The sequence below is a fragment of the Trachinotus anak genome, unplaced genomic scaffold (assembly GCF_046630095.1).
Source record: "Trachinotus anak isolate AG129_WGS33_773 ecotype Australia unplaced genomic scaffold, CSIRO_AGI_Tana_v1 ptg000001l, whole genome shotgun sequence".
NCBI lineage: Eukaryota > Metazoa > Chordata > Actinopteri > Carangiformes > Carangidae > Trachinotus > Trachinotus anak.
In genome coordinates, this window is record NW_027273852.1 from 7,615,770 (window position 1) to 7,641,104 (window position 25,335).

At 41.8% G+C, this 25,335-nt stretch overlaps 1 protein-coding gene and 1 long non-coding RNA gene across 3 annotated transcripts in view; one reads left to right on the forward strand and one right to left on the reverse strand.

The window, feature by feature from the left end:
• Nucleotides 1-25,335, forward strand: part of LOC139613581 (uncharacterized) — an 88,242-nt gene extending 62,907 nt beyond the window's left edge. Inside the window, exon 3 of one of the 2 annotated variants that reach the window (XR_011686794.1) lies at nt 25,109-25,335. This is a non-coding gene — a long non-coding RNA (uncharacterized lncRNA). Of the gene's footprint in view, nt 1-19,552; nt 20,666-25,108 lie in introns of those variants that run through there. The other variant, XR_011686801.1, reaches the window with a different exon arrangement.
• nr4a2a (nuclear receptor subfamily 4, group A, member 2a) lies at nt 12,155-17,480 on the reverse strand. Its single transcript, XM_071470273.1, has 8 exons — nt 17,186-17,480; nt 16,571-16,672; nt 15,508-16,379; nt 14,908-15,037; nt 14,549-14,712; nt 13,956-14,158; nt 13,619-13,797; nt 12,155-13,496 (listed from the first exon to the last, which is right to left on the reverse strand). The coding sequence occupies exons 3-8, from the start codon at nt 16,375-16,377 to the stop codon at nt 13,240-13,242; spliced, it is 1,803 nt and encodes a 600-aa protein (XP_071326374.1). The 5' UTR covers nt 16,378-16,379; nt 16,571-16,672; nt 17,186-17,480; the 3' UTR covers nt 12,155-13,239.

The following is a 25,335-nucleotide window of genomic DNA, read 5'->3' on the forward strand; positions in this document are numbered from 1 at the left end:
AAGGGCTGTTTAAAAGGCAGGAGCTGGCAGTGGAGCAGACCTCTCAGCTCCCTGTCTAAATACTGCCTCTGTGTGACTGACAGCAAAGCAACAGCACACTGGCATTCTCCTTTCAGCCACTCAGCAACCCTTTAACAGAAACCACAGGATTTAACATAAAACTCAGAGCAGAGTGTCACCTAATGCAGCATTGCTGCCTTCCCAGCTCTTTAAATTATTTAACATGACAAGCTGTCCTTTTGTTGTTACTGTTGTGCGTGTGATATGACCCTGTCAGTTACAAAAAAGTGCCGTGGTAACATCACTTAATTAGGATGATTTGAATAATCATGATTTTAATACCTTGTGTAATTTAAAAATCATTCTCCAGAGTAAAATGCTGATTTTTTTTTTTTTTTGAGCTTACGAAAACTCCTTTAGACCTCTCCTTAGACCTCTCCTTAGAAATGATACAAGCTTCATCTTTGATTTATTATTTGTTTAGAGATTGACCTTTGTAAATTCAATTTTTAGATATATAAAATGTTCTTTTCCCATACAAGGGGACAAACAAGAGTCATCAACAGGCAAAAAGAAGACATTGCAAATGTTGCAAAAGCTTAATAGCACAAAATTAACAATCTATGTGGTTTTGCTGGATTCAATTAGAGGGATATCTTGCTATTTCATGATGCACTTAGGAATGACAAAGCACAGATATAAGTATTGATTTTTTTGTATCCATAACCAGATAAACAATATGTATATGTATGTATTTGCAGGACAAATTGAATCAAAATGCACATATTACATTGACCTGCCCTGGTAGACTGACAGCAATTGAATTTGTCAGTCAAGAATTTAGTTAAAGAGTTAAAGACCTTTGATCTACCAGTGGGCAAAATGATATGACCGTCCAGAGTAAGAGATATTTATGGCATCTTGGCTTTGTTACCGTTGTCCTGTCCTGGCTTTTTTTTTTTTTTTTTTTTTTTTTTTTTTTTTTTTTTACTATGAATTATTTTTTTGATGCTCATTTTCACTCACTTTCTGGGGTATGCTGGGTGTGTGGTTGTGTGCATGTTTGTTTGCAATTGTGCATTAGTGGATGTGCATGTGCATGTTGGTGTGTGCCAACAGGTAAATGTCTACATGTATGCATGTATTCTTTATACTGGTATGTGTATGTCTGTGCATGCAGTAGAAGTGTATGTGCGGGTGCGGCGGGGCAAGTGTGAAGGAGATTGTCTCCAAGTGGCAGAGAGGTAGCAGGGAGAACGATAGCTATGTTTGTGGATTAATAACTATTAATTCTCCTTTTGACTGTAATTGATGCTTAAATCTCCGCTCCCCTCCTCCTCTCAGCAGACCTCTTGTCCCCCCGTCAATTCTGTCCTTCTAATAAGGGCATTATTCCAAGGGATTTCATGCATTCTGATAAATCAAATTAGAAGGCCAGTGACTTAGATAGATTGCAGCGAGTAATTAGAGAATCCTCAATGCCTTCCTCGCTGCCACTCATTTACAAGAGTCTGTTATCTACCTATCTGTGCGCAGCATGAGGCGGTGTGGGTTTGCATCACTTTTCCCTCTTAAAATTCCTTCCTTATGTCACTGGAGAGACAGATCCCAGACCATATCTTGTCACCCAGGCTAGCACAGCGCACAACGGACAGCGCAGTGGGACAGCCATTAATTGGAGCAACTTGGGTTGGTAAGTACCCACGTGTGTGTCAGTGACATGCAAGAACAAGGAGATGGGCTGACACATGGAGACAGGGGACACCCTGGGCTGGGCTGCCCCCCCCCCCCTCCCCCGCCCAAACCCCTTAACCCCCCCCACACACACACACACACACACACACACACATGCAGACACACCTTCACATGCCCTCCCCTCCTTTGCCCCTCACACTCTCTCCTTGCCCTCTGGAAACAACACCATGTTCTTGATACTGAGTCAGTGGTCACTATCCATGTCAGCGGAGCAGCCCTGTTCACATGCCGCAAATGTTGCGTGTGCAAATCTGTGACTATGTGTGCATCTGTTTGGAACATTATTACAGTTATTGTGGTTTTTGATGATTAAATATGATTTCCAGCTGTACGGAGCTGCTGTTTTTAAAATGGTATTTATAAATAAATAATAATAAAAATGGGCACTTTGACATAAGTGGCGGAAAAGTAACATTATCAGTGCATTTACACAAGTCCTGTACTTCCACTCCCACTGTTTTATACCTCCACTACATTTATTCGGGAGCTATAGGTACAAATTGCTTTGTCGATTGACCCTTTACATAAAAAACACATAGTGAGCTTATGGGATATAACATAGAGTTATAGGTCAAACTACGCAATAATATATAAAATTGTTAGAGCTAATTCTAACTCCACCAGCTATAGTAAAATGCCACTGATACATCTGATTCTTTAACTTATAATAATACATACATATCTTGACTTAATATTATCAGTGCAGGACTTTTCATGGTGTGATTTTATAGTGTGGTATTGCTACTGTTACTTTAGTTAAGGATCTGAATGCTTTTTCCACATCACTTTGAAATTAGAATAAAATATTTGTCGAACCAAAAACAGAAATCGCTCAATAGAGAGCACCATCTGTGTACCTTACAATCATCTTCCAGTCCAAAGTCCTGACAGCTGCACTCCCTCCTGATCTACCGAATCCCCTCTCTGGCATTTTTCTTCCTTTCTATTCCACTTCCCCTGCACCCTTATCACAAAGCAGTCTGACAGAGTTCACTTTTCTCCTTTAAGAGGATGAATGAAGATAAAAAGCAAAGCAAAATGGAGCACGAGAGGCATCACTTGCTTTGATTCATGATGGCTGGGAGTTTGGCGCTCCTCTGCAGCCTGCCTGCTTGGCTGCCTGCCTGCCTGCCTGCCTGCCTGCCTGTCTGCCTGCCTGCCTGCTCAGCTCCCCGTCTGCTCCTTCACAGGCACTCTAATGGAGAGCCGCAGTCTTCTCACAGTGACACCGTCAAGCCATCAGGAATGGCTGATTATGGTACTAAATATTGATCTCTGCCTTCACATGTGTCAAAATTCCCCCCACCCTTTAATTAGAATTTCCCCTCCGCGCCATACAGGAACTAACTGAATATATTAGAGGACTTCATGAGGAGGAGGGGAGTGCAGCTAGTGGGGCATAATTGTGACCTCTTGTCTTGCCTCTTCCCTCCTGAGTTTTGAGATGACTCCCAACTGTCTGTCTAATGCTCCCAGCTTCTGTGATAATCAGACTTATTTTCCTCATCTTATCACTGGATGATCGGCCTGGCGCTCCTGTTCTCTGCTCCCCCTCTCCCCATGTCTTGTCCCTTCTTTCACACCTCCTCCGTTCTACCGTCTTTCCCTTGTCCTGTCCAGCTCATTGTTAGAGAAGGCTGTCTTGAAACACAATTGTGTCAAGGTTATTTTTGGCTTTGGTAATACAGTACAGAAAAAAGGAGTACAGAAAAAAAACACATTTATAGTGTGTTTCATTTTAGAAGAAAAAAAAAGAGTAGCAGTGCACTCCTATAACACTGTCCGACTCATGATTCAGCAGAATCAGAGATAGTCTTTTTCTATTCCACGCATTCTCCTTCCTCATGCAAAGTGCCTACATTACCCACAATACAACTCAACTGCTGACAGTTTTGTTTGAGATTTGGGTGAATTATGCTAGTCGCAGCTAATATAGCCTTGAGCCAGGCTGTAGGGGTTTGGTCAGCTCTAACTCCAAACCCCCAAATTTTTTTTTTCATTTTCAAACTTGTAGTCATCAGACCCGACCAACACTGACTCAAGTGACATCACTGGAGGCAGATTTTGCACAGCTCTCTCCAGAGACAAAGACGGCTTTATGCAACTTTTTTTATTCACATATGTCTTAGTGCTTCTCAAGATCTGTAAACAGACAGATCTGTTTACAGATCCAAGGCAGTTTTACAGAGCATATAGGTCATCTGTGCAAACAGCTTATTAAGACCCGTAGCTCCATTTTATAGTTAGGCGGCCTCTATCGGCTGTAGTAATAATGACAGGAGCAAAGGAGGAAGTCAAGTGGCGGAGTACACAGAACAACAAAGTTAGTGCTAGGAGAAGGACTGGATCAACAAAACACAGGACTAAACCAAGGGTTTATTATTGTTACCATGAGAACAAAGGCCCAGCACACCTGCTGCTGGTACGGGCCTATGGGTCATATCCGAAGGTAGCAGCAAGCGACGTATTTGGTCATTTAAGATGAAGGACTTGTTGACGTACACTTGTGTAGAATCAGTGGAGTTCCCCTTAAAAGCCTTCTTTTTAATTCACAGTATGTGTGTCTTTGTATTTCTGCTGATTAATATGAAATAAATATAGTTCGGAAGCAGCTGAGTGGCTTTACAGTAAGAGAAAACACCCAGAGATTCGGTGGTTTGAATTTTATTTTCAGTCAGGTCACAGTGTTAACAACCACCATCATAAAGTTGCCCAGAGAGAGAAGCTGTGAGTGCCACAGCAAAGCAGCGATCACGCACTGTTAGTAGATAGTCACAGATTTTTAAAAACGTCATCTCTGCCAGGATTCATCATTTATATTTCTCCTCTCTCTGTACTCTTACACACTTTTACTGTTCAATATTAAATCTATTTTTCACAGGTGGGCTCAGTTGTCACCTCTTCCCAGATTTCAGAGCACTAACATGCTACCTTCTTTCCTAACACTCACCAGCTCTTAATCCATCTTCCCCCCCCCCCCTTTCCCCAGCCCTCTCCTCCCCCTGCCCTCAACCCCTCCTCTCATCTCTCTCTCTCCCCCTCTCTCATACTTTGGATTGGAGGCACTGGTCGTTATTACAGGACGCTGGCAGGCTTGCCGTCAGTTGCATTCTGGCGAGAGTCAAGTGACACAAGGTGCCTTTTTCTATTTGTTTGTTTCATGCTACACTGCACCAGCCACTGACCTGTGCTAGCCATGTCGTGCAAGAGGGAGGCAGGTTCATCCAATCAAAGACCGGCTCAAAATTAACACTGATCTTTCCATTCCTGAAGAGGGACTGTGGCAAAAGGCAATTTCATGACCATCCAATTTTTATTTTTTTATACACTTTTATTAACTGTGCTATACTTTTTTCTGTCTTTGCATTTTAGATGATTTAAATGTTTACACCAAAGGGATCAGGTTTGTGTTACAAATAAAACCATTTTTTCAATTCCTGACTCTGATAGTGTTCACAAACTGAAAATGTTTTCACTCAAAACCTAATTTTGAGTCTCAGTCTTGAGATATGATTTTCTGATATCACTGATTTATTTTTTTTCACAGTGAATTCAATCTGATCCCCTGCAATTCAGTACATGCAATATTCATAGTTGATCCATTGACTGCAATTCAAGCGGGAACTATTTGAAGAGGGAAAGTTCATGTGCATTTTTGATGGATTGTGCATGTCTTCCCCTACTCTATATGGATAGAGAGCTTGTTTGAAGGTCAGTGATTCTCTTCAGTCAGAGTCTTCCCTCCACACTCCTTTTTTTTTTTTTTTTTTTTTGGAGGTGGGAGCATATCTCCAGTCTTCACTCCATATTTTTCAAGTGCTTCTAGGATGACTAGGTTGGATGACCTTGAATCCTGGTCGAGATGAATCTCTTTGAGCCTCCACTCTGTCCTTTTTCTCAGGGAACTGAAGAAAGACAACGACCTTCTCCCATCATGTAAAATATCCACTTTTCCCAGCTCCCAACCTTTCCACGTCTTTGATATTTTCTGCATTTTTTTCACTCTTTGTGCGTTGAAGTATGTGTTCCCTTAACATACTTCAATACTCAAGTTGCATTTGATTTATTCCTCTATTGTCTGACAAGTTAAAATGCTGTTTTCAATTCATTCCTTTTCCTCTAATCAATATCTAGAAATTTGTGTTAACATGTAGAGACGAGGGGTTGAACAAGGGTTGAGTGGATCTCGAGAGCTGGCAGGTGCATTATTGCAGCAGGCTCTGCCTAGCTTGACATGTGTGTGTTCCTAATCTCCCAGTGATATGACAAAGCTGTGTGAGAGCCTGGGCTGGATCTCTTCTGTCTGTTGTGACACAGACACACTGTCACCCCCTCCCCCCTTCCCTTTTGTCCCACACACACACACACACACACACACACACACACACATACACACACACCATATTCCCCTCTTGACCCTTCAAGAATCCACCTCTCTACTATCTACTGGCGCTCTCTTGGAGCACATGTGTACTTGTATGTGCTGTGGAAGATTTGTAAAACCATCACTGCGTGCATCTATTTTGCACTGTATGTATTCATGCACACAGAGTAAAGGCCTCAGACACCCTATAGATGCAGACTAGTGTGAGCGCATTTCAGCCTTGTTTGTTAGTCAACGCGCGGGAGGTTGAGGTAAAAGATGTGGTGAAGCTGTTGAATTGTTTGACCTGAACTTGTTTGAAAAGTCACATTAAACAAATCTCTTTGGCTTTTCGCAAGTTGATTTGACCGCTTTTGAGATTCGGCTCGGGAAGCACAAAATACACTGAGGGGAGGACTTTGGAGCTGAAGCAACATTTTTCCACGTCTGCTTGTTCAATCGAGGGGTGACACTACAGAGGTCTTGGGCTTGACCCTTGTAAGAATTAATTTCCTTGTTGAACTTTCAATCATCTATCAATAGACATAAATTTGTTGTTTATCTCTATGATTGTCCAAATGAAGTACATATCTTCTGCTATTCCTGAATTCTTCCCAATGAATAAAACGATGATTGTAATTTCTATTTAATTCCCAGGAGAATAATGCATCTGCTTTTCAAAGTATTTTGGTGCCTCTCAGGTTCTTTATTTAGAGATGGACAGAAGAGACAAACGTGAAATGAGTGGGGAAGCGAGATGGGTGAATGACATGCAGCATTGTTCCCCAGTTGGAATCAAACCAGCGACGTTATGATTGCGTGGGGAACGTCTTAATCTGCCAGGCTACCAGGCCACCCATGTACCTGCTTTTTAATCCACACTGCAGATGATAGAAGAGCACACATGCACTCACACACACACACATGATTTGACTCAAAGACATGAGCAGATTACATGTGCATGGGTGTGTTTTTATATGTTTCACTTCACATGGTGCAGCGCCACAAACCGTAACACAGGATGAGGGCATATTCATGTGGGAACTGAGCCAGTACATCTGACCATGTTGACATTTTACACACTGACATAAGACGAAGGGATAGTTTGCATCCCTGCACTCAGTCACTATGTCACAGTGGGAGGTGTAAATGAGGGGGAGAGAAAAACAAAAAGCAGGTGATGAGCAGCATTTTCTTCAGACTGGTGTTATTGTGTGATACGACTACGTTTTAAATCCTTGCAGTCTAAGAATAAATGAATGTATGTATAATGTATAGTGATAAAATTATGCAGATAAGACTGTTAGATAAGCAGTGTTGTTAGATGCCGATACCCCCATGTGCGTCATCAAAACTATATTCATCTCCGGTGTGTTTTTACAGTTTGCTCCTCAGTCTCCTCCAGCCTCGCCCCAGAGACCTAATGCATCATTTGAGGCTCATACAATTCATTGCTTCCCAAGCCACTGGCTCCTACCAGCCTGATAGAGGCATTTTTCGCCACTTAGAAACACGCACTGTGTGTCCGATCCCTTCCTCCTTAATATGTCCTCTATTACCATCAGGCATTTATGCCTGTTTTTTCTACTTCAGTGACCACTGAGCACCGGCTTCATTAAAACTAATTGAATCGGAAACACGTCTGCCCGAGGAAACATTAACTCTTTCTATAAGGGAAATTTCCGATTTCATTTTGTCAATAAGGTCAAAGGACTGAGTCCATGTGTTCAATACTGATACATGCTGCGCCCATAAACTTAAACTGCAAGGCTATTTAATTTGGATAGACAGAGTGCTATCTGTCAGCACTGGATGTACTATTTGAACTGCTTTCTGGTGATTTATACAAGATAATTTAAAAAAAAAAAAAAAAAAATTTTTTTAAATCATCATTCTTTTTTTTTCTCCAAATGTATAGTTCACTGCAGAAACCTGAAGAAACCCCACTCCAACATAACGTCCTGTCAATTTCATTGCATTATTAATTTCTTGTGGTTAGCATAATTGAGTCTTGGTACAAGCATTGCATTAATGGTTTTTACTGACCACACTTGAAACAATAATTTGATGGCATCCGTCAGAAATCAATGTGCAATAACAGAGCATACACAGCTGTTTAATATGAAGTAAATATTTATGAGTGATCTGACTGGGCATCAAGTTCAGTCAGTCTTCTTTGAAAGGATCTGTGCGAATGATTAACCTCATTTTACTGGTGCTGTCTTGGCTGGTAATGGCCATTAGAGCTAAGAAGGAGTGAGGCCTTTGATTTTTGGCTCCTCATCATTCACAGCTTGTCGCATCCCTTCATCCTTCATACATGGCTGCTGAATTGATTGTCTGTTTAGTCCTATGAATGATAAAGCTGCTCTGGGCCACAGGCTGAGAGGGACAGGCACGGCTCACTTCCATCTATATGCAAGGTGGATTTCTTTTCCTGCCTCGCCACTTGGAAATCAGCTTTTTGCATTATTTATTGGACAATCATCAGCATTTCAATATGGTAAATCAAATAGTCACAGTAATATAACTATAGACAGTCGTATCCAAAGGGCCATCATTCTCCTCATTATTCATTCATTTTGTTTAGAGCTATAGTCGGCGGGATTCATAAGTTGTGTAATCAACATGTTTTACTGCAGGCTTACACAGCAGCCTGCCTGAGCGGCCAGAAAGGTAGCACAAGAGGAGGCGACTCTAAATGTAAGAGTGGAGCCTGAATGCACTGGATGAATGGAAAGTAGCAGAATTATTGAAAAGCAGTACATAACCGAGGGCAGCAGGAGAGATGGGTGCAATGTAACTTCTGTTGCGTGGGGGGTTGGGGGCTCTTTGAATCACTAAAGAAAGTCAGGTACTGAAGAGCATGGTCTGAAGTTTAGTTATATGGATATATTTCACAAGATTCTCGCCTAATACCTCAAATTAACATTTAATGCCAAGGTAAAACTTTACTCTAATTTACTCTCAGCTTCATTTTATCCAAAGCAGAAAAAAACTGCTGTGTCCTGTAAAGTGTAGATGTACAGATTCTCATCACCGGGCAGCATCTAAACATCTATGTTTGTACAAAGTAGCACAGAATTTTGTAGCATGTGTATTTTGCATCCTCATAATTATTCTCCCACTGTATTCCCCAGTGACTGCTGCTACTCTACTCTACTCTACTCTACTCTTTGCTGCTGCAGCTGAAAAAAAAACAACACATACTTCTCTTTCGAACTGTAACTTCAGTTTGAGCAGCTGTGAGGTTTCCTCTCCAGATGTCTACCAACTTGTCATGTAGTACAAAGGTGAAAGGTCAATTGCTCTCCCACCACAGGGATCAGATGAAGCAAAGGTCCAGCTTATCTCTCCAACATGCTAATTCACACATCAGACCTCCAGTCTAAACTTAAGTCACGACCAATGCCGCCAACTTATGAAATCTTTTTCACCTTATCCCGGTCAAAATAAAGTACACTTTGTTATTCAGCTTTGTTGTTGTGGGAATGGCTCCTGTCCATAACTGTTGATGCTAATGGTCAGTTCACACATCCTCCCGTGGACGGTCACCACACTAAACACACCTACAACACTCCTCACCTCAACTCCACCAAGCACCACGCACGTGAACCTGTCGGATTGCATCACAGAATTAGACAAAAGCGCAGAAATGTGCAGCTGTGCATGCAACACAACCCACCGCAGTCTCAGCGTGCAGCATGCGTCTAATAGTGGTACTGTGCGGATGTGATGGAGCATTCTCTGAAGAAAATGGCTCAGGCTTATAATTTGATGCCTATTCTCACTTTGTGGACAAGCCCCTCTAGCAGCAGACACACAGGGCCGCCCTCACCTGCTGCCTGTGGCCTGTTGTTCTCGGTGCAGGAGCCAAAGACAAGCCAGAACAACTGGGAAATGATTTCTTTTCTTTCCTCCAGTCCAGCTTATGCTGACACCATCACGTCTAACCTTCCACTGATGTCAAGTGTGGGGAGGAAATTAAGTCTTAGACTCTTAATGAATTTAGACTCAAAGTCCTCCAGCATATATAATCATACACAAACACTGGCAGAAGTCTCAGCTACATGTGTCATGTTTTATTGTGTCGAGAATAGACATGTTTAAAAGCTAACTGTACTTTGAGTCAATAGAAGGAACTTGTGACATTGTAATGCACCCTTTCAACAGATCTGCTAAATGTCAGCAAACTGGTTCTGAATGTAATCCCAATTTGCCTTGGAATTAGCACTTTACAGTGACGATCTAATTATTTAGACAATTTATTGCCTGCCGCTAATATCTCTCAAAATACGCTGTTCCCTTCATCTTGATCGTGTGATAAATGTGGAATCACTGAGGATAAGTCCCAGACATGCCTCAGAGCCTGGCGTCACTTCTCCCCCCTGACAGACAAAAGCAAAGGCTTTGTGACAGCGGCGCCGCTCCACTTGGTGCAGGCCACTCACTGGCGCTCCACGCACGTTTCTAAACGACTTTCATTATCCGCAATCACGGGCTATAACATGCAGGCGCGATGCGCAGCAGCATCTCGACGTAGCGAACGGGAGCCTGACTGTAACCTGTGGGGTCCAGCGGTCGGTAAGGCGAGAGCACAGGCTGCAGGAAATCAGAGGCGCGGAGCAGGACTCCCCGGGGGCGGGGGGGGGGACGGTAATAACAAGCTTACTGTTAAACTGCAGTAAAACAAACTAGGTTACTTTATCTTTTCATCAATCGCCGGCTCCGGTGCAAAACTTTAAAATGTGCAGAGGGCTGCGGAGAAAAGTGTGTCATCCTCGTATGTTTCTTGTTCTCGCAAAGTTCAAAGATGTACACACAGGGAAAACGCAGCAGTGGAAAGCTGCGCCACCTGAGCCCAAGCGGGTCTCACATTTCACAATAAAGGCGCTCTCCTCAGCCGCACACTGAACGCGTCATCCTCTTGTTTGCAGCGGCAGGTTGCAGCTATTCGGCCTTTTTCACTTCGGAAAATGTGAAATAGGTGAGTTGTGGTTCCTGCTCTGACTTGTCTTCAGGGTGAAAAGCAGCTTGGGTTAACAGTGCGTTTACACAGTGAAGGCAAACGCAGCGGTTTGGAAAAGGCGCTAATGCGAAATCATATAAAAGTGGATATTGTATTTTGAATCCTTTGACGAACAAGGAAAGTTTATCCAGAAAGACAACCCTCAGCTTTCATTCGCATCAAGAACATTCAGTGGGAAACTCTGATTTATAAAACCCGATGTTCTCTTTTAAATTCAAAAAAAAAAAAAAAAAAAATCTAGTCTGTGTGGGATCCAAACGAAAAATGAAGATTCCTATATTTAATCCGATGTAACCTTTTCATTTGTCAAATGCAAATAGACGTTAGAAAATGGAGAAGGTGTTAACAGCCAGGGATGGACTAATAAAAACGCTTTTTTTTTTAAGACAGTGTTGAAATATTAGAAATATATAGACACGCGAACAGGGAGAAACTTTGAGGTGCTCACCAAATTAAAAAAAAAAGTACTGAAATGACACTTTGATGACTGAAACATTCATACCAGTACAGGCTTAAATAAGAACTTGAAATGATCAAAAAATGAATACGTGCATTTAGGAAGCAACTTCTTTTTTTTTGTCTAAACAAAATAGAGAATTCAAACTTAAACATGAAGAGGCCTGCCCAGTATTTTCGCCATATTTAAAGTCTTCAAAGGCAATAACTTACTTTAGTCATCTGAACTAAACAGCTCTATGCAAGTTCACACGGTGTGTTGGAAATGTTTGCTTTTGCGCACACACGCAGGCCTGTGAGCGCTGACGGCAAAATAAAGTTTGAACTCGTAAATAGCATTTTAGCATCAGCAGCCTATTCCAATCAGGTGGGCCTACATTTAAAGAATAAAATCATTTCAGAGAAATTATTTAGCAAAGAATTGATTTAAAAGTTTTATTTGTAAACATTAAATATTTCTTTCTCTCTAAAGTTTTTGAATTCGGCACCAAATGCGTTACAGAAGTTGTTAAGTACATCATGATGTCAAAGATGTGGGCCTTGATCACACACTCATGAACCTCTTGATATAAGATGGAGCTTTTTTTTTTTTTTTTTTTCCCCCCCCTCATTTCCAAACGTGTTAAAATCATAACTATACCTAGACGTTTATAAGACATAAAACATAGACAACGTGCTCAGCATGAACTTGGATGGTTTGAAATCGTTTAAATTGCACCATGCTTAGTGTAGCTCTTGGCAATAGAAATAATAAATATATAGAAACGTTTATATTCAACAGCAACAATACTTACAGCACATACAAACAAGGAATGTCTGACAGTTTTACAAACACCATGGGTCCCTCATTTTCTATACAGATGAGATATTTTTCCACATATGCGTTATACATAAAAGGAGTGCCATAACTACGAATCTGTATCAAATCTAGCAGACTACATAGTGTCCGGTATATATTATATATAGACATCACCTCAGCAAGTGCCTATAAAAGAAAAGGAAAAAGAAAAAGAAAGTAAACTAGAACATGCGTTGTCTTTTCTGGATACTTTTTGGGATCCTGTCAGAAACACATAGGCACGAGTCAGAAAAGAAAAGAAAATTAACTCTTTTCATTATAACAAACTTTGTACACGTTATAAACAGATGCACTGGAGGCATCACATAATCTATCATAATATACAGTGTGAGTGCGTGTGTGTGTGTGTGTGTGTGCGCGTGTGTATGTGTGCGTGTGTGGTCATATATATAAATGGATATATTACATCTGGGTATGCTGAATCAGTAGAGCCGATGTTAAATAAACAGTAAGTGATTGCAAGACCGGATTAACTCTGTTGACAATTTGTCCACTGGAGAGAAATTCCCAGCGATGATTCACTCGTTTGGCACTCGTAAAAAAAAAAATTAAAAAAAAGAATAAAAAATCTGAATTAAAAGGCCTACACAGCAATCACACGTTCTGTCTCTTATCCTCCTGTTTATCTTTTTTTTTTCTTGAATCATAATAGAGTACTGTTGTTCTATTAGCCTACCGAGCTTGCAAATATTCAGAAATAATAACGTTAAAAATCTGTCAAGTCTGACTCAAAACAGTCTTTTGGAAGTTCTTTGAGGTCTCGCCATGGAGTCAGACTCAGAAAGGTAGGGTGTCGAGGAAAAGTTTGTCAATTATTGCTGGCGGAGGGACTAGATCTTCTAGTTTTAGGTAAAATATACGCTGCAGACCTTGGGTACATAGTGTGCGCAGTTCAGGGAGCTTTCCCAAGAGTTTTGACAAGTAGTTGGGACGATTCATTCCACCGCCATTGAACGTCACTTGATCTTTGAGGCAGTTGACGATCTTGTTTTGAAGATCCTCGACTCTTTTGGGTTCCTTAAGCCCGTGTCGTTCTGAAATAGAGGAAAGAAATGAGCGAGAGAGAGGGATTATTTCCGATGCGTGGGGCTTTCTGGGTTTTGCATGCATTGTGAGGCAGGCAGAGTTTCCAAAGGGGCAGCCGCCCTTTACGCACCTGTTACCATGGCCAGAGCTGCGATGCAGGAGAAAGCTGAGATGTCTATGTTCATGCTCTGCAAGTTCGAGGAAAAGTCCACGATAGCGTCCACCCACTCGCCAAATCCGCGGACGCACTGTAGCCTGTGTAACACCACTCCATTACAAAAAATAAGTTTGCCTTCCACTGGGTTGGACCTGCAATTAATAAGAAAACGCCATTAATTACGCTTGGAAATAAATGGGAATTTAAGAGCCATCTAATTATTGAGCAGCTAATAAAACACTAAGCAATGAAGCTTGAAGGAGGAGCTGATAAAGCCCAGATTGTTTTGTTTAATAATTACGCAGCTTACCTGTACGCCAGCCGCAGGACAAAAAGTTCAAGGAAGGCGGATTCAAAGAGGAGATCTTGATCTTGCTTCGGTAGATCAGAAAAGCCAGGGATCTTCTCCGCCCAGCCCCGGATGATCTCCATGGAGCCCGTCAGGAGATCATAGAACTGCTGGATGTGCTGAGTGTTGTCTCCAGTCATTTGGTAGTCAGGGTTAGCCTGGAACTGGAATTTAATTTAAACAGCGCCTTAATGAGGTCCTTTAAAATATATAATGCGTGAAATTGCAAATGCGCAATTTCCAAGAGAGAGGGTGATTTTTACTGTTAAATTCATGTCTTCTTTTTATTAAGTTCTCTATTTCAGTGCGATTTACTCAGGGAAAAAAACTATGCCACATTAAAAGCCTGGCAAAGTTAGGAATTGAGCGACATATTAAAAAACTTTCAAAGCAATAAATTGTTACCTAAAAGCAGGATTAAATTAAAAAGGTCGTCAATCTTGTTGTTCTTTCCGCTTTCAACCAAAGTAATGGTTACTGCCTTTTTTTTCTTTTTAAGTATTGTGTGTGTGTGTGTGTATGTTTTATTTCTAGGATTGTGGCACTCTACTTACTCTGGAATAGTCCAAAGCAGACATGGAGGGGTTGGAGTCCACATGGGCCCTAACAAGTGCGCTTATGAGGCTCACCGGCGGCGAGGGTGGGGAGGGCTCCTGGGGACTTTTGGGTTTGGATGGTAGGCGTCCTCTCCGACCTTTGAGGTTATCCGTTCGGACAACTGCGTTTGGAGAAATATATGACACATGTAAGTCAACAATATATCAACAATATATACCCTGCTGTCGTGCGTAAATGCTTAAATATGCAAAGGATAACATTCCAACACTCTATTACGCGCAGGGTTTTCCCGGTGTATCAGTGTGGAAATATAAACTACTAGTCTAAAATAATTTAATGCATGGCCTAAACATACCTTCTCTCACCATTCCGACGACAAGGCACTTCTGGAAACGGCAGAACTGGCAACGATTTCTTCGGCGTTTGTCAACAGGACAGTTTTTATTTGCTAAACACACGTATTTTGCATTTTTCTGGACGGTGCGCTGGAAAGAAAAGAAACATAATGTCACTCTGTGGGCCTATTTCTAAAAGCTATATAACATGTAGTACACGGGCTGTGGATTGCTGTGCAATGTGGAGAGAAAAAAAATGAAAAGATGAAAACGATAAAATATCTGCTTCATCTCCTGTTTGGGACTCTGCTGTATGAAGCAACAAGAGGGAATAGACTGTCAGCAAATACACATTCGTGGTCTTTCATATTTTACTTATTCCTTTGAGATCTATGTGTGGATAAGTAGGAGTGGTGCATAAAGTTATTCCATGTTGTAGGTTGAGCTGTTGATAATGATATTTTTGTGTGGCGTGCAGCCTAAATGCTTAGGCTGCGTCATTATTATTTTGAATAAATTGGACAGAAGTTAACACCGGTGCGCAGAGGATAAGGGACACCCTATTTTTTTTAATCTGAAAACAATATGACTGATTCATGATTTCTGTCATGTGAGCCCACCTTGAAAAATCCTTTGCAGCCCTCGCAGGTTCTCACTCCATAATGCTGGCAGGCTGCGTTGTCTCCACATACCGCGCACAGACCCTCGTTTGACGGAGATCCTCGGGACGGGGGCGATGGCACTTGGCTGTCCACCAGCTGGTGCCCGTGGCCGAGCTGCAGGGAGTGGGGGAAGGCCAGGCCAGCCTGTTTCCGGATGGCGCTGGGCACCGCAAAGCTCTGGCCGTCCAGGCCGCGGTGCGCGCCCGGGTTGTCGTGGTTCATGGAGACGTGCAGCGGCCCGTCGAACCGCATCTGACAGCTGGAAACAGGAGTGCCGGGCGGGGACTGCTTGAAGGAGAAGAGCGAAAGCCTTGACACCGGGTTCTTGCGCTGGTCTATCATATGAGACGTGGCCGCAACATAGTTCTGGTGGAAACTGTGGAGGGAGCCAGGGTCCTCCCACATGTGATTAGGCTGAACTTGGAAGTTTGGTGTACTCGGGGCATGAGGCGACGAGGGTTTGAAGTACATAGGCCCAGAGTGAGCCATCATTTCTTCTGACTGAGGTGGCAGGTGGCTCTGCTGATGGTAGTTGTGCATCTGGACGTCCTCCACCTTGATAGAGGACTGCTCTCCAGAGTGGGGCATCTGATACAGACAGGGCGGTTTAACGTCGTAACTGGTGTTATAGTTGTCCATGAATGTACTGAAACTCGGGAGAGAAGTAGTAGCTGTGATCTCAGTGTTGGTCAAGTCCATGCTAAACTTCACAAACTCGGGTGTTAAGAAGTCGCAGCTGTATTCTCCTGCGGTGTGGTAGCTGTAGCTCTGGGAAGCAGGACTAGCTCCTTGAGGTGATGATCCATACTGAGCCTGAACGCAGGGCATGGCTGAAAACCAGACCGGTAAAAATCACATCAGAATTTCTCCAGTAAATGTCCAAACTGTCAATAAAGTCTCACAGTCTAGTCAGTGTAATCTCATTTTATTCTCAATGAAAATCTTATTCGCAGTACTTCATATTAGTGAGTCATTTCAAAATAAAATAACACTCATTTGTAAATAATTTTCCATATCATACCTCAAGTCTTCTGACAGTTTTTCGGTGACACTTGAAATGGGTAATGTCAGGAGTTGTATGGGTGTCAGGATTCAAAAAGGCGGCTCTGTTCTGGATCGTCCCCTAATAAAAGACACAACTCTGACATTTACTAGATGATAAAATAAAACAATATATAAAAAAACCAATGATCAGATTAAGATATAATCAACCTATACAATTGCGCACAAACTATAATCGGTTTCTTAATACGCACCGCTTTTTGGAAAATTTCATGAACATGTTTAATGGATACCGACAAAATACGTGTGTATAGATATTTGACAGCATAAGTGCTCTTTCTCTTTTGTTAATATAGAGTGTAGAAATGTTCAGGATGAGCAGACCAACTTCGCGCACTGGACACTCCTAACAACTTGTCTGCAAAGCGGGACGCTTTAAAAAAAAAAATTATCCTGAAATATCGGTCAGTTGCACAAACCTGAACAGTCTGAGTCAGACTCACTTTTCGTGTAAATTCTGCTGAAGTGGAAAAATGGGTTAAAAGAAAAGATTGAAATGTCTCGGAGAAGTCGGTGGAAGTGAAGCACAGACGCGGATTACGCTGCGAAAAGAGAAGGGACGAGAGAACCTTACCTCTTTCACATCAGGATCGTGGCTTTCAATCCATGCGATAAGCATGCAGGGGGTCTTCATCAATTTCGGTAAAAGCTCCAAATCATGAGCGTCGGTCCCCAACAATGCCAGGCAGGCAAACCGTGTGACTCCGCGCACTGACAGCGACACCAGCTTCGACTACCCAGTCTGGCCAATGTGGCTTTGTTTATGTGAGCTCTGGATACCGTGGCCCACGTGTTTCGCAGCGCGACGTCATCGGCGTCGACACCGACATGGACCAATCCGCATGGGAACTTTCTCAAGCCCCAATTTTTCTGGTGAGTGTGTTTGGCTTGTGCTATGTGTCCTATGTTGCTTCCCACATGGACATTAGCAGAGATGTAGTGGAGGGTAAACCCGCCTAAACTCAGTTCAGACACCTTTGTGTTTGCGGGGACTTAAGTCAGACTTGTTCTAAGCTGACATTAATCTCTGTGATGTAATTTCACTGTGTTTTTTTGTTTTGTTTTGTTTTGTTTTTTTATCACAGGCCTGCAAAGTTAATGATGCAGGTTATGGCGATTGCTCATTTCTGTTCATATAGTTGTTTTTTTTTTTGTTTTTTTTTTTTTATACTGATGGATATTTCTCTTCATGTCATGGTGTCATCACTTTTTTTTCCAGCACTATATCAGCACACAGGACATTCATCTGATACAATAACCTCTATAGGTTGCAGCTGCCAACATGTGGTGATCTTGTGCCACACAGGTGCATTTTTGAAGTTATTTTTTAGAACAGGTGCCACAGGTAGAAACATTTCCACTGACAACTATTGCGTTTATTCATTCCCTGATTGTGGTTGTTTTACTGTAAAACTGGGTGTACACTGGCACATCTGGGCTTAGTTAGGGTATGTCACAATGGGGCTGATATGCCAGACTCACTGCACTTGTATGAAACAGGCCTAATGAAGCGGGGGTCAATATTATTCTTCGTTATCTTCTGACAGGATTTCTGTATTTCAATTGTGTTCCAAATTTAGACCTCAGATGGGGTGGGGTCTGCGGGGTGGCCTGCCTATTCATAGAGCTGGTAGTGTATGTGAGCTTGCTAGAGGAGGAAGGGGGGATAATTAGTGGGCCTGTAGCCAGTTGTCATGGGGGAACCAATTTAGTCCCCAGAGAGGGAAACGTGATAGGAGCGGGTAGAATGGAGAGTGACGCAGAAAACGCTCAAGTTGACGCAGTCGCCAAAATAATCTTCCAGCCTTATTGTTCTGCAGCGATGGAATTACTGATCTCGGTGTTAATCTTACACCAGCACCTTGTAGCCAATCGCGTCGCCCTAAATTTTTCTAGATGCATATTGGCGTGGGCAGCAAGCCAAGGGGAGAGCATACACCAGCTACATGCGTGGAGACTTGGCCCCACATGCGTAAAACAGCAGCCAGAATCGCGCAGCACGCAGAGCCATGTGTTATTTCTAGAGGACTGATGCTTTATTATACGAACCACAGAACAGCCATCAGTCTCAGCAGTTTTTTTTTTTTTCACTGCCCTGCACTCAGAGCACACAAGGACACGGTGTGCAAGGAGGGGGGGGAAAGGAAAACTGTATATCATGGTTGCACTCACCTCTAGAGGACACTATTGTTCACCAGCCATACATCAAACAGCCCCTGTTTCTCACAATTAACCTTTTAATTAACCTAACCCCATTAAGGCTGTGTGGTCCCGCCCAGTCGTTTTCAGGTGGGCTGTGTGGCAGGATGCACTGCACTGTGAATATTCAGAGGCGAAATATTCTGTATGTATGTTGGGAAAGTTTTTGATAAGTTGACCCCACCCCACCCCCTTCACCCCCTGCCTTCATGGCTGCTGCTGCTAATTACAACACCTTTGGCTTGCATCTGTTACAGGGGGCTTCTAGTTTGACAGCATTGCACGTGTGTGTTGAGATCTGCTGACCAGCGTACAGTGTGTATGACGCTCGTCTGCATAACAAAGCACTTTGTGTGAGAGCGGTGCAGTCAGGGCGCTGCATGGTCACACTGCGCGTATTTACCGTTCTCCATTTACCATTTAGAATGAAAATGAAAACACAATTAGCAGTTTAATTGGCCATTTTACTGGAGAATAATTAACTTCCCATTTATATGCACAATTAATTGACAGTCATTTGAAAGTGAGGAGTTAGTTTTAATCACACACAAGTTATTTCCTCAGCTAATATTTTTTAACTTTGTTGATGTTTACTGACATTACCAGTTGTGTGTGGGAGCCAGACCATGCGCCTTTGTTTGTGTGTGTGTGTTACAGAGAGAGAGAGAGAGAGAGAGAGGCAGACATGTTTTTAAATTGGCTTACAGACCGTCACATATCTCTGTTATTAATGTCTCTTCAGGTAGAATCCAGGAATCTGCAGGAAATGCACTTTATTAATGGAGGAGACACTCATCTCAAGGTCACAGAATGTTCATGGATCGCTGTCCTCTGCCTGACTGGTCGAGCCAGGGTGACAGCACCACTTCTAATTTGCACCACTAGCCTCCAGTTTGCAAGTAGTCCATAGATTCTGGGCCTCCATCAGCACCACTTTGATTCTGGCCCACATGAAATGCTCCATTTTCTCTATTTCATCTGGATACAAAGAGATCTGACCATGATGTGAGTTATAAGATTACACCAGAGTGTCTCACTCACAGACCATGTGCCTACCCATGATGCAGCCTCAGCCTTTTGACACCTGGCAGCTGTATCCTAACTTTTTTGTGATTATTTTTTGTGGTAGTGGAGCAAGACTGGAGCTGTAAAGTTGCAGATGATGGAAATATTCAAGCACATTATGTGACAAAATTATGAAAATACTTGAGAAAACTGAGAAAATGTGTTTTATTAAAAGGCTCTCCACTTCTTGTAAAGCCATAATATGTAACTTTCCACATTAAAAGGTCTAAAAACCACTGCACCTATATTTTGGAGAGTTGTGTATTTAAATTATTCAAAATGTTTCAAACTCAGAAAAATCCAGATTTTAAACAAGGTAACTGTCTGTTTCATTTGCATCATATCCCCTTATCTGTATCTGTAACAGTGGTGTGATTTTCTGCCAGAAGCTCAAAAGTGAATAATTTTTTTTCTGTCCAACTTTAAGCCATATACCATTCACTTAGTAGGTCTTGGTGGTTTTAAACTGTATATTTTAACTGGATAAAGGACTCAAGTCATTAGACGTCTGGATCTTAAGTTATCAGAGAAACAAGTTGACAAGCAAACGTCAGTGCCAGCTTGGCTCGCAGCCCCTCCGAGATGTCTCCTGTCCGCCAAACAGCATCACAGAAACACTGACGTCTAATGTAAAACAGCTTTATTCAATGTTTTTAGCAGATTTAGGGGCTAGCAGAGTGCAATGATGGCAGTGATGCTGAACTGGTGAACAGTAACTCCCATGATCTCATGCCAGTTCACAACGTAACCAAAGTCCGTCCCTTGTTTTGATTGCGAGACCCCAAGTGACCCCTTGGAAAATTACATATTGTGTGTTTAATTCCTTAATGAGTAATCCACATATTACCTTACATTAGTTTTATTAGTCTCATTTAGACGTTTTTTTTTTTACCGGATAAAAGCAAGGAAGGAGTTTTTCCATCCTCCTTAAATTGTAGCCTAAGTAGTTTGCAAAATCTGCACCCACAAACCTCATTTCATCTCTAAGCACCAGCAGGTATCAAACTTTCTGAGAATTGAACAGCCCAACCCTGAAGGCATCCCTTTGCTCAGTGTCTTCTTTCCATTTCTAGATTCCTACTTTACAAGCTTAAATGTCTACTTAATATGCTTTAATGCCTGCTCTTTAGAGCCAGGGAGCACTTCATCACTTTTATACACCTTTATATAACACACTGTTAACTAGCAATGCCTTATGGAACAGCTTGTCTTGCAGCTGGAAGGCGCCTCCATGGCATGATGGAGGTACCTGTTCACCATTCACAATGAGACAGTAAAATGGGAATAGAGGCCTCTGCATACTGCTGCTGTCTATATCAGTCAACGATGAATATTCATGAATCACAGTGTCATGACATGCTCTGTAATTGGCAGCAACATTAGCAATGACACTGCTGGTATCAAGTTCCTGCATATTCATGTGGTGGGGCAATATTTCCTCGTGGTGCTGTTTTTTTCTCTCCTCTTGAAAGTGAAAATGTATTCTGAAGCTGCAGGTGTCCTTGGTGCCACAATCAATTGCTGGCTGGATTGTGCCTCAGTGAAAATCAGACAAACCATTAGTTTCTTTGTCAATCTCTTTGATTAATAACATATCTGAATTATAAAAGGCAGAGAGGACTCTAAATCGTGTAAAGTGAATCTCTTTGTAATAGTTATGAATGTGGACCTTAAGGACTCCTCTATACCCTGTCTTTGCCATTGGCTAGTGGGCTTCAATCACTATTAAAATGTATTGATTACTTTAAAAAGTATTGGATTGTTTAAGTATTTTAGTCAGACAGGAATGTGCTTGTGCGTCTTAATGAAATATCATACAGTTTGTCTTTTATCAAAGTTGTTTGAGGTGTGAGTAGATTTTGCAGCTAGCACAGACACAAGCCTGTTCACTGCTCGTCGGCACACTGTGGCAGATTACTTTTGTACTGGAATTTTCTGCGACTCCATTTCGGCCCCACTAAAGTGTCCTAGAATGGATAATGAGGGAATTGGATGAAGCTTTGCCTAAGCTGCAAAGCTTTCTCCTCAAAGCGGCTGGAAGGGAGGATTTCTCTCCTCGTGGCTTCAGTTTAGTGCAGTGCACCATCCAAGCTGTGGTGTAAGGAGGTAGACCTGGTTCTAGACCAATAGAAGAGGCAGCACTGAGATGGTAACACTGTGTACGACAAGGTGAATTTCATAAGCACAGCATTAGACATGTTTCCAGTGTGCTCCATTACAAGTAAAAGTCCTGCATTCAAAATCGTACAGAACTAAAAACACAAAATTTTCTTCAGAACAATGTATTCGAATTCTCAAAGTGCTCGTTCTGCAGTAATATGCTTTAAATTTGGACTGAGGTACAGTACATGAGTTACTTAGTTACTTTCCACCACCACGTTTCCTTTGTAGAGGCCTGAAAACTTTGGAAAAACTAAGAAAATAAAAACTACAATCCATAAATTCTGAATGCAACTTAATTGCCACACAAGACCCACTGTATGCAGTTTGTTTCAGCAATGGACACTGCAATCTCTGCTGTTTCCTCTTTTTTTCTTGTTGATCACCAGCTGAGCTGTGTCTGCACATTTCAGTGGGAGGCATGGCATTCCACGAGGAGGTAATAGAAACTGCTGTCACTGCTAAGGGAGGATTTTTTTTTTTCATTTTATATCCAAATCCAACAATACAAGAGAAGTCAGGTGAGATTCTCTTAAGTGCTGCAGATGAACGCTCAGTGATCTGCTGTGTTGTTGACAAAGTGTTAAAATAATTAGGAGGCCTCAGATTGTGTGTGTTGAATAAAACTTCAGTAAGCAGGGTAATAGCTTTCATATCAATCCTACCTAATCAACATTTGTAAATGAGACTAAGCCTATTGATATGCGTGATATTTGTAACTTAGTTTCATTATATGGATCCTTAAGCATGGGGCAAAAAAATAAGGTCAACTTGGGAAGTAATTTTGGTCACACTGCATCCTGTTTACTACTTCCTCTTCTTTCTAACAGACGGTAGATCATATGGTGCCTCTGTAGTGTGCACATGACTAACAGCTGCAGTGAACTTGAGAATGGGTGTCATTTGTCTTTCTCTGCTTTGCTTATTTTAGATAATCCTGTGCCGTCATCTTCTTTACTAACTACAAGTCTCGCAATTAGTCAACACTGCTTGTTAACATGTCTCTGGACCGTTCGCCTGCGTGCCACATGCAGATTTCGTGATTAATCTAGAAAGACAATATTTTGAAATGTTATTGGGTGTGGAATATAAACAAGCATGTGATGTATTGTTTTTATTGCTTGATGGTGTCTGACAGCTTTGTCACAGAAAATGCATGGCTTCTTTTTTCCTGAATCCATCATGAGGAATATAAAGACATATGCATAATAATGAAACACATTTATTAATATGCACTGTCCCCTGGAGTCATATGACAATGAAATGGATGACTGGTTTTCTTTTGCATGGATGCTATAGGTCTGTGTATGGCATGTGTGGAGGCAGCCGAACAGGTAACAGCGGTCCGCATGGATGAGCTCTCACCCAGACAAGCTCAGACAGTGGCCTTATGAAGCTCACAGGAGTCTGATGGGCTCATTGTTGGAGGAGGAGCCGCTGAGTCAGGTTGTACTTAGATGTACTCACAGGCAGTAAGTTGCTTTTGTGGTTAGAGCAAAAAAAAAAAGATGAAGTTCAGTGTTCCTAATGGTATTTCGTATAAGTCCACTGGTCTACTGGGACCTTGCTTGATAAATACAACCTCATACTTGTACTAACAGAGACCGGAAAGACTCTTTTTTTTATTTAAACTGTACACTTTGCCAGCTTATGTAGAGATTGTGAGTGGACAGTAGCAAATGTTTATTCAGCTCCTTTAAAGATGCATTTAGTGAAATAATTTTTTTTCTTTTCTTTTCTTCTTCTGCAAAACTCATGAAAATCTGAAAATTCTTCCAACACATCAGTGAACCACGCACAGTAGCAGCAGGCGACAAGTTCCTTCATTATGATAAACATGGGCACTGTTGTTTATTTTGACTCCACATAACTCCACATATACCATCCTGCTGTAAATGCTCATTACAGCACCAAAAGTATGTTAGTCCACAACTGAAAATAGTCCCCAACAAATGCGCAGTGCTGTTTATCAAAACGACACTTGTTTTAGGAAATGACCCAGAATTGTTTTAAATGAAGCTGTATATCTGTGACTTGTTCTTCAGTAGGAATGAATGGCCTTGAGCTCCATGGATGAATGTTGGCTTTATTCATTAAGCCACTATTTGTTTTTCCAAATTAATTATGAGGTCATCACCTCATGTAAAAGGAATGTATTTGGGTTTCATGAGCAAACGAGCTGATAAATTACTGTTTTTCTTACAACACAAGCACCATCGGTTTTTGTGAACAGTTTTTTTGAGAGGATCTTTCATGGCAGACTCTTGTTCAGCTCTTGCTTACAACAAATGTGCAGTCTCCATCCTGATGTTGCATAACCTCCTTGCCATTGTGATGGAGCTGCTTCCAAGCTGTCTCTCTGGGGCTTGATCTGTAAGTCTAGAGCAGCAGCATGTTTGGACTGGGAGGATTTCTCTCCTTAACAAGTCTATGGGCTTTAGTCCAATCACCAAAACAACAACAAAAAAAAGATAACTCTTTTATTCTCCTCCAATAAGGGAGAGCATCCTCTCGTGGTTACCATTACATACCAAATCAATTATCTATGCTGCTGGTTGGAGGCTTCTTAAATGTGTTTTGCCCCTTTATTTACTCGGGTTGTCTAATGGTGGTGTAGAGGGGGTTTTCAAACCCTTTCTTCTAATCCTCAGTTATTCTTCCTTTCTTCTTTTCAAAACTGGGATTTACAGACCATCTGGGACAGCAAAGAAGCTTCTAATAGGCAAAGTAAAGAGCAATTTCAGTGTTAAAAAAGCTATGAAAGTCATGTGATTCCTCTCAAATACATTTATTAAAATGTGCTGAAGAAAACTGATGTTTTCTAGATCTCTTTTTGCTTTAGTTTGGTTTAGTTTTCTGAACATGCAGTTCCTTTTTGAGATTCATGCTGTCATACTGGTGGAAATGATTGTTGTTTTTAACCAATGGAATATGTATGGCCTCACAATATTGTTCTCGTCATGAATATTACAGTGGAAGGTTGTGCATATGTGAATAGTATCTTGATCCATTCTAAAGATTTGGGACAATAAGTATCCAAATGTTGATGTGTTTCCTTGGTTCCCATTGTCAGATCTCAAAACTGCCCCCATGCCAGGGAGACAATTTCTCATCAGGCACCAGCAGCCGCAGCACCAAGCTCATTCACGGAGGAGTCCGATATCTACAGAAAGCCATCATGAAATTGGATTACAAACAGGTAAATGCTTCATTTTTTCTCCGCAGCTGACACTTATCCGCAGAATTCCTGGTCCCTCTGGTCATATTGCTTTATTTACCCTCCCATGTTCATTTTTCATT